The sequence below is a fragment of the Sinocyclocheilus rhinocerous genome, unplaced genomic scaffold, assembly GCF_001515625.1.
Source record: "Sinocyclocheilus rhinocerous isolate Xijiao unplaced genomic scaffold, SAMN03320098_v1.1 scaffold1290, whole genome shotgun sequence".
Taxonomy (NCBI): Eukaryota; Metazoa; Chordata; class Actinopteri; order Cypriniformes; family Cyprinidae; genus Sinocyclocheilus; species Sinocyclocheilus rhinocerous.
The window spans coordinates 27,621-40,906 of record NW_015652269.1 but is presented as its reverse complement, the minus strand read 5'-3'; the positions used below and the strand labels follow the sequence as shown (position 1 = coordinate 40,906).

The following is a 13,286-nucleotide window of genomic DNA, read 5'->3' as shown; positions in this document are numbered from 1 at the left end:
TGTTCCCTGCATGAACACAAGCCACCGGCCCAGATCATTATCTGTTATGTGTAAGATTTACATGGTGTAGCTCATAAGAATATTGTAATTATTAATCATGTTTTTAATAAATGGTGTTAATAAATAATATTTTTGTACACAAAAATGTTGTCTCTTTCTTCTCAGATGGCTAAATGGCCGTTGGAATTTTAGAAAAGGGTGAATTGTGTTTGTCTTTATAAAATGCTTTGTAGGACACTGCTGTAGCTGTATAACAACCAGTAGTGAATATTGAAGCATAAATAAATATTAAATATTTCATTGATGGTCCATATGATTACACTGTATGTCTGATGGGCATATATGGTTAATATCTGAATGTATCTTTATATATAAATTCACAACAACATATATATCACTCCATCTCCTGTATATATGAAAACCTACAGTGAATATAATTAGGCTACAGTAGATCATGTATCATTACATTGTCCATTTGATCCAAATATGTGTATTATTAATTTTTTAATTCACTAATTAAATGTGTAATGTTAATGTATTGCGTTTTTCAAAAACACTAATTCAGTTGTCTTCTGTAGGCTATGTATCAACAGTGAATATTTACAGATATTTTAATTCGTAGTGCAGATCATCTGATATCTTAATGTAATGTTTATATTTAAATTCACACAAAAAAAACTCTCAATTAGTCAATGTCTATGGACGGGACGGTTATTAATGAAGTTTCGAGCGTCGGTTTAATAATTTAGCCGTGTATCCTCCTCCCCCTACTGAACGCATCAGGAACAACAGGGGCGTGAAACTGCCTGGGCCGTAGATCTGCCTGCTCCAGGTCTGCAGCCTCCCCGTACAGTTCAATTGAAAGCAGTTGGCAACACTGGACTTGTCCTGCAGGGGGCGGTGTGCGATGTTCCGCTGTTAGCCGAGCGCCATTCATCAGCAGCAGAAGAAATAACCGGGAAATTGCGCTATTAACAGGTAAAAACAGTTTTAAACATCTCATCCTGCATTATTGTTGTTGTAATTTACTCAGATAAAGCATTAACATTAGCTTTGTTTTTGGTCCTGATGAATATATTTTTGTGTCTTGCGTTCGTAACATCCCAAACGACGATGTTACGAACGCAAGACACAAAAATAGCGTTCATGGATTTAGTGTTATGTAATTTATGTCTTCACATTTTGTGTCTGTTTCGTGTGTTTATTATTCTTTAGAGATCGATCGCTATGTCTCAGAGGAAGAAAGCGGTTTCAGCTTCTCAGAACAAAACTCAGAGAGTAAGAAAACACATTTACAAACGGCTTAAATAAAATATAACAGTTAACGTTACTTGTTTTAAAGTTATGAATGATGAAACTATATGATTAAGTAATTCCAAACATCAGTGAGAGCGATCACATTTGAACCGATGTATTATTATGGAAAGATGTTCTCAAAGTGTTGAACTTGCTTTCAAATAATATTTATACAAAAGCGCAGTAAAATAAGCAAAGCAAAAAGGAAATGTTATGTTTTCTTTGTTTTGGTAATAATTCATCAGACTTGTGTGTGTGTGTGTGGGTGGCTGTGGCTGTGTGTGATTGTGTGTGTGTGTCTATGTGTGTGTGTCTGTGTGTGGCTGTGTGTGTGTGGCTGTGTGTGGATCTGTGTGTGATTGTGTGTGTGTGTGTGTGTGTGTGTGTGGACTGCAGCGCTCTCAGGTGTGTCTGGATGAGGATGACGAGGATGCTCATTTCAGCCAGATAACATCATCACAGGTCCAGAGAGCCCGAGAGCACTTCACGCCTGTCCAGATCGACCGCAAGGTACTGTGAATTATTTATTACATTCAGTTCTGATTTATCATATACTGTACTCTGCATGAGAAAGCATTGTCTGGTAATTAAAGATCTGTGCTGGTCTAACAGAAAAGTTGTGGTTCAGCTCTCTGTAAAAGTAGATGCACAGGGCAGGGGTTGATCTTGTAGATGAAGCAAAATAACGGCGATCCTTTGGAATTCTTCAGCTTTTAAGAACTGCGGAGTTTTCCGGTAGTGGGCGGAACTAATGCGGAAACGGCAATCTCATTGGCTGGTGCTCACCTATTATCGTCCCTGTTTTGATTTCAGCAAATCAGTTAGAGCGACACAACCTGATTAATATTCATGAAAATCCAGCAGCTCATTAATCCTTAGTGCGTTTATTACTAGCCAATGGCAATTCAATTGCCAAGGTGTCCGTAGAGGGTTGGGTGTTTAAGATTATTGCAGTGGAAGAGTACTTGAGTACTTCAACAGAGTCTGAATGAACACTGAACATCCTAAACTCAAACATTTCAAGTTGGTAAAACTGTTTAGTACTGCTAACGTAATTAGAGTACACAAACAAACAAAATTGAAGTTTTTTAGCTTTTAATATAAATATGTTAGCCTTATGCTTATCTATAAGTTAGTGTGCTCCAGAAGAGTGACAAAATTTGCATTTATAAGATGCATTCAGAATTTACAGTCTCTCTGCCACCAATCAGGGTTGGAGCCAGACACTGACAAACAGCCTTAGCCCAAATCTAGTTAGTCTGGGTAGCGGAGTACTGGTTTGAGTTCTCTTCGCACAATCATCTTGAATGTCTGAAAATTGCTTGAATGTTTATATTAGCATGATGTAAGGGAATAGTTCACCCAAAAATAAAATTTTCATGATTATTTACTCACCATCCAAGGCCATCCAAGATTTATGTGCCTTTCTTTCTTTAGCTGAACAGAGGAAAACATTCCAGGGTTTTTCTCCTTTTAATGCAAGTAAACGGGGCTCAGCCTAGACTGTTTTTGGCAGCCCAAAATCCATTTCTTGGGAAACTTCAAAGTAATCCACATGAACCCAGCCAACAAATAAGGGTCTTCTCTAGCAAAACAATCAGGCATTTCCAGAAAAATATCTACTTTTTTACAAATGCTCACTGTAGTCAATTTAGTTCACAACCTCTTGCGAAAACCAAAAAGAAAGTCTAATACATCTTGGATGTCCTTGGGGTAAGGAAATTATTTTTGGGTGAACTGTTCCTTTAAGAACACAAGCTAATTATAAACATCTAACACAGTAACAACGACCCAACGTTCTCTTTTCAGAGCTTACTTGTGTTTTAATCTGCACTGACTGCACCTACTTCTTCTCCTTTGGTTTGATTTACTCTTACATTGGATATTTTAACATATTTCTCTGTTTTTATGCCAAGGTGGCAGAGGTGGTCCAGTTCATCTTAATTAAAGACCAAAAAAAAATACCCATTCGAAGAGCAGGTTTGTCTTCTATGGTCAATGAATTACTCTTCATTAGATCCCTATTATATCACTGCTTTATAGATAAATAATTATTCATAATAGAAAATTATATTTATGTTGTATATATATATATATATTTAATACATTGTTCACTCTCTTCTGACTGATTTCTGCAGATATTGGCAAACATGTAATAAAGGAATACAAAGCCATCTATACAGAAATCATGAACAGAGTTTGCCGCAAATTTGATCAGGTACAACAGATGGAGCATACGGTGACTAAACTGCCTTTTATAGATGTGAATTTGAACAGAGGTGAACTTCTGTGTTTGATGCAGGTGTTTGGATTAAAGCTGGTGGAGATTGACCCCAAAAACCACATTTATATCCTGATCAATAAGCTGGAGCCCATTCATGGAGAGCCAGTGAGCATGTAAGTAACACACACTTTGGTTACACTCTACTATAACACGCTCCCAGTCTGCTTATTTTGTCTAGTCTGAGTTTGTTTAACGACAGTGTGCTGTTAAGAGGTTGTTTCTCTATTGCTTACGCCTGTTTCATATATAATAAATGCGCATATTCATTTTTGGCGACTGGGACCATTCTTGACCGATTCTGAGATAATAGACAGACTGACTGACTAACTTGGGGCTGAAATATGAATCAGTAATTGTTTTTGTGAGATTCACACCTGCAGTAGTTTTGCTGTCTTGGGTATATTGTTTCTTCTGTTCACACAGGCGTCCTGGAAACCCAAAGTCAGGCCTGCTGTTTGTCATTCTGAGTGTCATCTTCATGAAGGGCGGTGTCATTAAAGAGAGTGAGTGGTGCGCCATGCACACAGTCATGTTACGCCGTTACTGATCAGTTTCTGTGGGTGGTTTGTTATTAATGTGTTGCCCATGAATGCTGTAGATCTGGTGTGGAATACACTCAAGAAGCTGCGGGTGGATCCAGGGTTTGTGCACTAGATCCTTTTGAAAAAAACTAATTTTGCTTTTTATTTATTTATTTATTTTTCACTTCTGATACCTCTGTCTTCTCACAGGGAAAAGCATGACGAGTTTGGTGATGTAAAGAAGGTGGTCACAGATGAGTTTGTACGGCAGAAGTAAGTGAAAGTGTCTTTCAGAAACAAAATGATTGGCTTTCTATAACCAGTGCAGTGTAACACCTGCTGTTTTGATCCATGCCCTGACTTTGAATAATTCAAGTTTATTTGTATAGCTCACAAATGGTTTACGCTGTGTTAGATTAGGCTGTAAGAACAGCGACTGATGCACTCAGAGGTTGTGGGTTTGGGTCCCAGCAGATTTGGTGTGTTCAGAGCTGCTGTTCTTTAGACCATGGACAGGTGGTTTATATCACACCATAGACAATGAAGGGGTCTAGTGGAATGAAGACCGAAAGATTCATGTCCTTCATCAGATGACTCCTGACATGCTTCTTGGACCACTGAACCTCTTTTTTTGTTTTTTGTTTTTTTGTACTAAAAGCATTTAGTTTTTCATATGTCTGATTTAGATATTTAGAGTATGTGAAGATCCCTCACACAGAGCCGGTGGAGTATGAGTTTCGCTGGGGTCTGCGGGCAGAGAAGGAGATGTCCAAACTTAAGCTACTGGAGTTTGTTGGAGAGGTTTGTGCATTTTTATTTCTGTTGCATTCACCAATAAAATTAACCAACCTTTCAGTTACAGTCATTATAAATGTAATTAAATGTGCATTGATCAATCTTTGATTACAAACCCACACAACCACCCTTGATTAATATACTAATAATCCAGCTATTATCTAGCATGTTCTTACCTTTTGAAGTGTAGTCTCTTCTTTAATGTGCACATTTGATAAATAAATGCAAAACAGAGATATCATATTCATCATTGTCAGGGTCTAAGCACAAACGACTCGTGCAAACAATACAGTTATACAGCGGCTCTTTTCAAATATAATACGAGTCTTTAAGGCTACGCTCAGACTGCAGGAAAATTTGTTTTTCATGACCGTGTGAACAGCACAAATCACATGGAATCTGATCTTTTTTTTTATTCTGATTTTCCATATGTGGTCTTAAATCTGATACAGGAAAGATGTTTTGCAATGCATCCTCAGTCTGAACAGTCGTATCGACGTACTCTAGATCAGGGGTGTCCAAACTCAGTCCTGGAGGGACCTGTTCTGCAGAGTTTAGCTCCAGCTTGCCTTAACACACCTGCCTGGAAGTTTCTAGTGTCTAGTAAGACCTTGTTTAGCAGGTTCAGCTGTGTTTAATTTGGGTTGGAGCTAAAAACTGCAGGACACCGGCCCTCCAGGAGCAGGATTGGACACCCCTGCTTTAACATTCATCATAATTTTGTGCTGACGGGAGTCACTCCAAAGATTTTACAACTGGGAGTTTTTTGACTATCTCTGCAGCTTTCTGTCATATTCACAGAGTGATTAGTGGAGAGACAGTGAGGTGTTGTCTTACGGTTTAATATAGTGACAGCTCTATACAAGCTAAACTTAAGGGTTCAAATTAAAAATATTTAAAAACTTTGCACTCATCTTCGTCCTTCACCTGCTCACGAATTCTCTGGCTTTTGCAGCACATCACTTTTTTAATGAACTTCAGTTCTCTTTCAAGGGAACTTCGAACTGCGTCCTCTAGGGGTAGCTATGGGGGAACGCCTCGTCGTGACCCGTGTCTGAAGCATACGTTGAAAAAACACCAACAACACGTTGGCCGGCGACAGCCATGACATCACTACCGGTGCGACTATAGTATAAATAGGCGCCGGAAGAACACATGACTATGACTCTTTGTCTTCACATTTCCGTGGTAACAGCGCTCTCTATTCATTCATTATGGCGAGCACTAGCAAAGCTCGCGCTCGTCAGCTGTGGACGAGAGAGAGCCGCTGGAGGATGATGTTATTTCATTAACATTGTCTGATCCAGGGGCCAGTGCTCTGCTGGGTTCAGCCCAGGAAGAGCAGGAAATGTCTGAGGAGGGCGAAGAAGCTGAGGCTGAGACTTCCCAATCCTCCTGCCCTGTGTATGATGAACTTTTTTTTTTTTATTGCTTTTATATTTACATAGCAAAATTCAACAACACTAACATGCTATGTTAACACAAACTTACAACAAACACACAATACATTCACAAACAAATAATCAACCAGAAAAGGTAAATAAATAAATATAAATATGTATATATACACAGTCAACCCTCTATTATATGTCTTCAAATATCCCATCAAATACATCTCCATTATTTTCTCCTTCCAAGAAAATCATAAAGGGTTTCCAAGCATCCTCAAAAGCCTTATATCTGCCCTTAATAATATATGTTATTTTCTCCAATGACATGTTTGTTGCCAACTCCTTTAACCATCTCCCTATACTTGGTGCCTCTACCTTTTTCCAGTGAAGAGCTATGAGACGTTTAGCTTGTAGAGTACACATATAAACAAAAATATATGTTCTGTTTTTCTCAATTTAAAGTTATTAGGATACAAATTTAATATAAAAACATTTGGTTCAAGGGGAATATGTAAGTAACATTAATTATTTTACTTATCGAATTTTGCACTCCCTTCCAAAACTTCAAGATTTCTTCACACTCCCATACACAATGAAAGAAAGTACCTTTAAATAAATTACATTTAGGACATATGTCTATGATATTTTCATTAAATTTGTTTCATAAAAAGTCTGTTTCAATTTCAATAGCTTTGTAGCCATTTTATTTGCTGATAATGTATTGTACTTTGAACGAAGCAACAAGAGTTGCTTATGCAAATCTGAAGACACCAAACCTTTCTGATAAATCTCATTTTCCAGCTTTTTAATCTTCATATCCAATGTTTTCAATTCTTGTTGAGATTTTTTCTTTTTTGAACTACAAAAACTGATAATTTGTCCCCGCAAAAAAGCTTTAAATGCCTCCCAACGAACCCCCGCCGACGTTTCAGATAGGTTTGTTTCAAAGTAAATATCTATTTGTTTACCTAAAAAGTCAACAAATGATGGATCTTCCAACCACCCTGTTTGAAAGCGCCATTTTGGAGGGTTTCTAACCAAGTCTGTATCAATGTATATCAAAGATACTGCTGCGTGGTCAGAAAAAACAATATTATGATATTGACAGTAACACAGTATATATGATCTTATACAGTATTTGGGCTGAGATAAAAAAATAATCAATTCGGGAGTAAGTTTGGTGTGTTGCAGAATAACAAGAATAAGAAATTACAGTCGGATTAAGATGTCTCCATATATCCACTAGGTCAAGCTCTTTCATAAAATGCTGTATCCGCTTCCTAGAGTATAACTGACTAGTATCGATGCCAGTAGAACGATCCATTTTTGGATCAAGGGTGCAGTTTATATCCCCTGCTATAATATTTTGTCCTTGTAGTGAAGCAACTAATAGAAATATATTACTATAAAACCTGGGGTCATCTTTGTTAGGACCATATATGTTCACTAAATTTATTCTCTCTGTCAACAGCACCCCTTGAATTATTACAAATCTACCAGCTGAATCCTTAATTATATCCTGCACTTGAAAAGGCACAGATTTATGTATCAAAGTTATAACTCCCCTGGCTTGTGTTGTAAAGCATGCTGAGAAAACTTGCCCATGCCACCGCCTTTCTATTTTCACAACCTCTTCCTTTGTCATGTGCGTCTCTTGTAAGAACACCACTGTTGCATGCAATTGCTTAATTCTCTGTATCACCTGTTTAATCTTCTTTAATTTACCCAATCCTCTGCAATTCCACGATAGAAAGTTAATTCTACCTACTTGTGACATTATTACGTCAAATATTGCCTTAAAGTACTCCTAATTGTCAAGTAACAGGAAGCTATACAAAAATTAACACAAAAACTTATCACATAACACTGATTCACCCCGCTCAATCCCTACATTTTACCGATAACCCCTATATCAGTAACCCCTCCCCCTCGATTAGCTTCTCGAATGGTGTTTCCCCACACACACTACTGTGCAAACCTATTAGACTCTATAAATTATTATTTGTGTTATTTCAACCCCCATTATTACTTATTACCCACATTTAAAGATATTCTTAACCAAAATATAATTTCGCCTTTATAATGCTATTTCGTCACAATTTGCACTGAAAACTTGTAGAGCTAATAATACTTGTGTATCTTAGAAATAACAATTAAACTAAATACATAATGAAAAAATTATTATACAAATAATCAGCCTGTATCAAAATCAACCTACATTTTTCTGTAGTTTTGCAGTTCACAAAACAAAATAGTGCCCTCTTCTGTTCATCAAACATGTCCATTTATCCAATACGTCTTCAACTGGTCATACTGTAGGCCTGTGTTTGTATCAATCAGTTTTCTCCGTAGTATTAATTATTTAAAAAAAAAAAAATTTGTGGGCACTTTAACAAAAAATATAAACTAAACTTCTCGACCAATACTTGTTCGCTTCTTGAGAAATTCCATTTACATAGGCTACTACTCCACAAGTTGCTAGCCATCTTTGTGTTGCAGGTAATTCTCGACTTCTTCTGGGCTATTAAATGTCATCGTACAGTCTCCGTGCATGAGAAGCAGCCGAGCCGGAAAAATTATTCTGTGCCGATTTATTCCCTTTTCACGTAATCTTTTTCGAACTGCATCGTAGCTCCTCTGCTTTCTGTGGACCTCAGCCGATACATCAGGGAAAAAACTGAGATTGTGATCCTTATATATAATGGATCCCTTCGACCTAGCAGCCTTCAGTACCTGCTCTTTCTGCTTGAAATTAAGGAACTTCATGACTATTGTTCTCGGTGGCACTTTACCATCCTGCCTTCTACGGCCCTGACTAGAGCTGGGTATCCGATGTGCTCTCTCTATGATTAGTGAAGTGTTGGATGGATCCATCTCTAAAATCTCTGGCAGCCACTTTTCCAAAAAATCACATGCATCCGTTCCCTCCTCCTTCTCTGGAAGACCGACCAATCTGAGATTATTCCTCCGACTTCTACACTCCAAATCATCCACTTTATCCGACAGCGATTTCACCTGCGTTTCCAACGACTCAGCCACTTTTCTGAAATCCTGTATGGTAAGGGTTCCGCGTTATTAGCCTCGTTCCCTTTCTCTGAGCTGGTTTAGACCCCGGTACCTTAGGCTCCACTCAACTAGTGTGTGTCTCTGTCGACACACTCTGGAAGCATCGCTCCCCTCACCATTGAGGGTTATTGTGAGCATGGTGTTTTCTTTCGAGCGTTTAATTCTCTCTGAGGAGTTGGATTCCTCGCTCCATGGGCTGTTCTCGTGGTAGTGCTGAGCAGTGCTCCCCTTTTATCAAAGGGTTACCTATGAGCACGCTACTCCTTTCTGAATTAGGTGTTATCCTCTCACGTAAGAGTTGAGTTCTCTGTTTTCCCAGAGCACCTGGAACCAGCAGCATCAGGCGAACTAGGCCCTTTCTCCGCCTCTCTGATGCGCTGAGTTTTTTGGCTAGCTTGCAGTACGCTTACCCTTCTGATTTCTAACGATCGTGCTGTAGGTCGAGCCCCCTCTCGTTGAGAGCTGGATGTTTGCTCCCTCAGCTAGAGATTTACTGCTAGCCGTTCCAGCATTATACCTTAGATCGAGTTGATGGCTTCTCAAACATAGTGTTTTGGGATGCACCATTTCCATCTATGGCCATAGCGACTCCTAGAGGATGCAGTTCGAAGTTCCCTTGAAAGGGAATGTCTCAGGTTACATATGTAACAATGGTTCCCTGAGTAGGGAACGAGACACTGCGTCCTCTCGTTCCCTACTCAGGGAACCATGGATACATACGTAACCTGAGACATGTCTCTGTTTACTTCAGCACATGCTGTCTTGTTATTGTTCTTTTGCACATGCACATCTTCAAGAATCGGCTAAAAACACATCTTTTCCATCTTTATTTGACCCTCTAACTCTAGCACTCTCCATTCTAATTCTATTCTTTATAAAAAATAAACACTTTCCCCTTTTAGACTTACAATCTATTTACTAACTGCTTGTTTTCTTTAAAAAAAATAAAATAAATAACACTTGCTTCTCTAATCTTTTTGCATGCTATCTATTTGATTTCTTTTTATTTATTATACAATTAACAAAAGTAAAAAAGGCCTATAACACTAGCTTGCTGTATTCTGTCTGTTTTCTTTTTATTTATCATATGATTTAAAAAAAACTTGCTACGTGTACTGCGTTAAGTTAACTGCCATTCCAGCATTATACCTTAGATCGAGTTGATGACTTCTCAAACATAGTGTTTTGGGATGCACCATTTCCATCTATGGCCTGGACTTGTTATAGCCATCTATGGCTACGGACTTGTTATAGCACTTGCATATCATTGCTATTTTTTTTATTTTGATTGCTTCCATTGTCCTCATTTGTAAGTCGCTTTGGATAAAAGCGTCTGCTAAATGTCTAAATGTAATGTAATGTAAACATGCAGGGCAGTTCACTAAATTCTTTTGACAGCATAGTCTTATAGTTGCTTTGTGCATAATTTGGTGAAGATTGGATGAACAACCTAAGAGGAGTTTGAAAAAGTAGACCCTTACATGTTCTTGACAATGTTCATGAGATTTACACCTACAATGACTGTTAAACAGCCATAATTTTTTATTCATAAGTGTAATGCCTTTCACTTGAGCACCTAAATTCCCTGTTCCTAGTTCTAGTCAGTAACAGTGTTGGCATGGTTCTTTTCTCTCGCAGCTTTTTGGTCAGGATCCTCAGAGCTGGACACAGCAGTTCAGAGAGGCCAGTACCGCTGAGACCAGCAGCCAGAGATCATGAACACCTTGTGATGTGCATTTACGGGTATTAGCCATATTTAAATAGACCTCCTTAAACCCTGAACTGAGGTTCAGTGTTCAAACAAAAACATGCTTTAATACTGAACAGTTTTTTGGAGTTCCATTGTTTTGTCTAAATATATTTTAGACTTGTAATTTTTCATTTTAATTGCAATATTTCTTGTGTTTGTAAATAAAGTTATTTTACAATTCTCTTGTTGACAGTGTTCTCTTACAGAAGTCTGTTATGGTGTAGAAGCAGTGTTGGGAAGGTTACTTTGGAAATGTAATAGGTTACAGATTACAAGTTACACTATTTAAAATGTAATAGTAGTGTAACTTTTTCAATTACTTTATTAAAGTAATGTAACTGATTACTTTTGATTACTTTTTGATTACTTTTCTACATTTCTAATGAATGTTTATTTGCAACTGTTAATCATTTTCAAACATTTACGCCATGCAGGGTTAACCTTACAGTAGTGCTCAACACTGTCAGACTTTCAAAATCCTTCCTCACTTGAATTAAGATGATCAAATTTGAACACATCCACCACAAAATCAGACTTTAGTACCGACTTTTACTTTGAGATTGATCTTAAGTTCAATGCAGATATAAAATCATAAGAAAAAGTTAATAGATAAGAAATCTTTGCATAACTACAGGAAACACTGCATCTAACAATGGTTTGGAAAATAAATAGTTAATTAAAAAATAATAATAAATAAAAGCATATACATCAACTCAAATACGGTTATCTAATAAGCATGTGTCCTATTCTGTGTACTAAACTCCTGAAACATTGGTGTCTCTTTGTATATGATATGACGATAGTTTTCTCAAAATAAGTAAAATGCTCATGAAGTAACTCAGAGCAGTTCTAGAGATTATGTTTATGTGTTCATGTACTCATATTTTATATAAAAATTATATATTAATTTCCACGAGGGGCGGACGGAAAAAAAATTCAGGCCGGAAAATCTCTCACACATACACCCACAACAAATTCTGAAACATGGACAACCCTATTTTTTGTATGGACCTCACATAAAAAAGGTTTAAATCCTTGCTAAATGCTAAATAATTAAAAGTTCTCTCCTGAACTGCACCTTCACTTCCATTTTTCTTTTCAGTCTCTTTATTTTGCCCTGATATCTATCTCTCTCATGACTTTAATACTCAAGATTTAACAAAACTATAACAAAGCTCTCTATTTCTAAATTGCCTACATGTCAAAATTAGTCACTACAATCACTACAATATCTTTATAGAAAAATCCTAATACTGAACACGAGTCATGTTTTTCCATTACAAAAATTAACCATGCTTTTATTATAGTAAAAGTACAGTAACCATGTTTTTTTGTGGTAAATTTGGATTACCATTTGTATTTATTTTTACTACAAATCCCATGGTTAAACTATGGTTAGTGTAGCAAAAACCATGGTTAATTTGTGGTTACCATGGTTTAACAATAGTAACCATTGTCTTTGGATTTATAGTAAAATCATCGTTAATTTTCGTAATGGTTGTGTTGTTGTCTGCCCTAGCTCCCCCTAAACCTATTATAAAATATGATTATTTGTCTGTTAAATTACTACTGTAACATTACAATAGATAATGATGTTTATACAATATTTTGAGTGATGACTGATGAGCTGATACAGCATTTAAATCTGTAAAGCAGTGGTCGGCAACAGGCGGCCCGCGGGCCAAAACTGGCCCGCCAGCAATAATATCTGGCCCGCGCACGCAGCCAGATTATTTTGATAGTGGCTGGTTCTGAAATAGATCTGTCATGACAGCAACAGTTACTCACAATACCGAGTTTGGGCACCCCTGAACTAGAGTAAACTATTGAACTTTGGGTGACTTCCAAGAATATGTCAAGGATGGCACAAACAAGTATGATGAATGGCCATGAGGACACCTGCATCTAGGAAGTGAGGATGAGACTAAGGTTGAAATGGAAAATGGTTCAAACTAGAAGGAATCTACGATTAGAAAGTAAACCAAAATGAGAATGAATTAATTGTAGCAAAACTAATGGGGTAAGACCAATCAGAGGCCGAGTTGTCAATTTTTGGTTAAAAAAGACTGATAAGAACCAGGTATAAGTATGGCTGCCTGGACAGACTCAGATGCAGCGGCTGTCATCTCGCCTTTGTTGCCGTTCAATAAAGTCTTATTTTGGCATCTGGAACTCCGTTTCTT

General features: G+C 37.4%; 1 protein-coding gene across 1 annotated transcript; it reads left to right on the top strand.

Annotated features, from left to right (window-relative positions):
- The first annotated feature begins 847 nt into the window (after positions 1–847).
- On the top strand, positions 848–11,181 carry LOC107714263 (non-structural maintenance of chromosomes element 3 homolog). The gene is made up of 11 exons (XM_016520075.1): positions 848–978; positions 1,216–1,278; positions 1,693–1,806; positions 3,213–3,276; positions 3,435–3,514; positions 3,599–3,693; positions 4,004–4,083; positions 4,179–4,221; positions 4,312–4,374; positions 4,788–4,902; positions 10,992–11,181. The coding sequence occupies exons 2-11, from the start codon at positions 1,228–1,230 to the stop codon at positions 11,070–11,072; spliced, it is 786 nt and encodes a 261-aa protein (XP_016375561.1). The 5' UTR covers positions 848–978; positions 1,216–1,227; the 3' UTR covers positions 11,073–11,181.
- Positions 11,182–13,286: the final 2,105 nt, after the last annotated feature.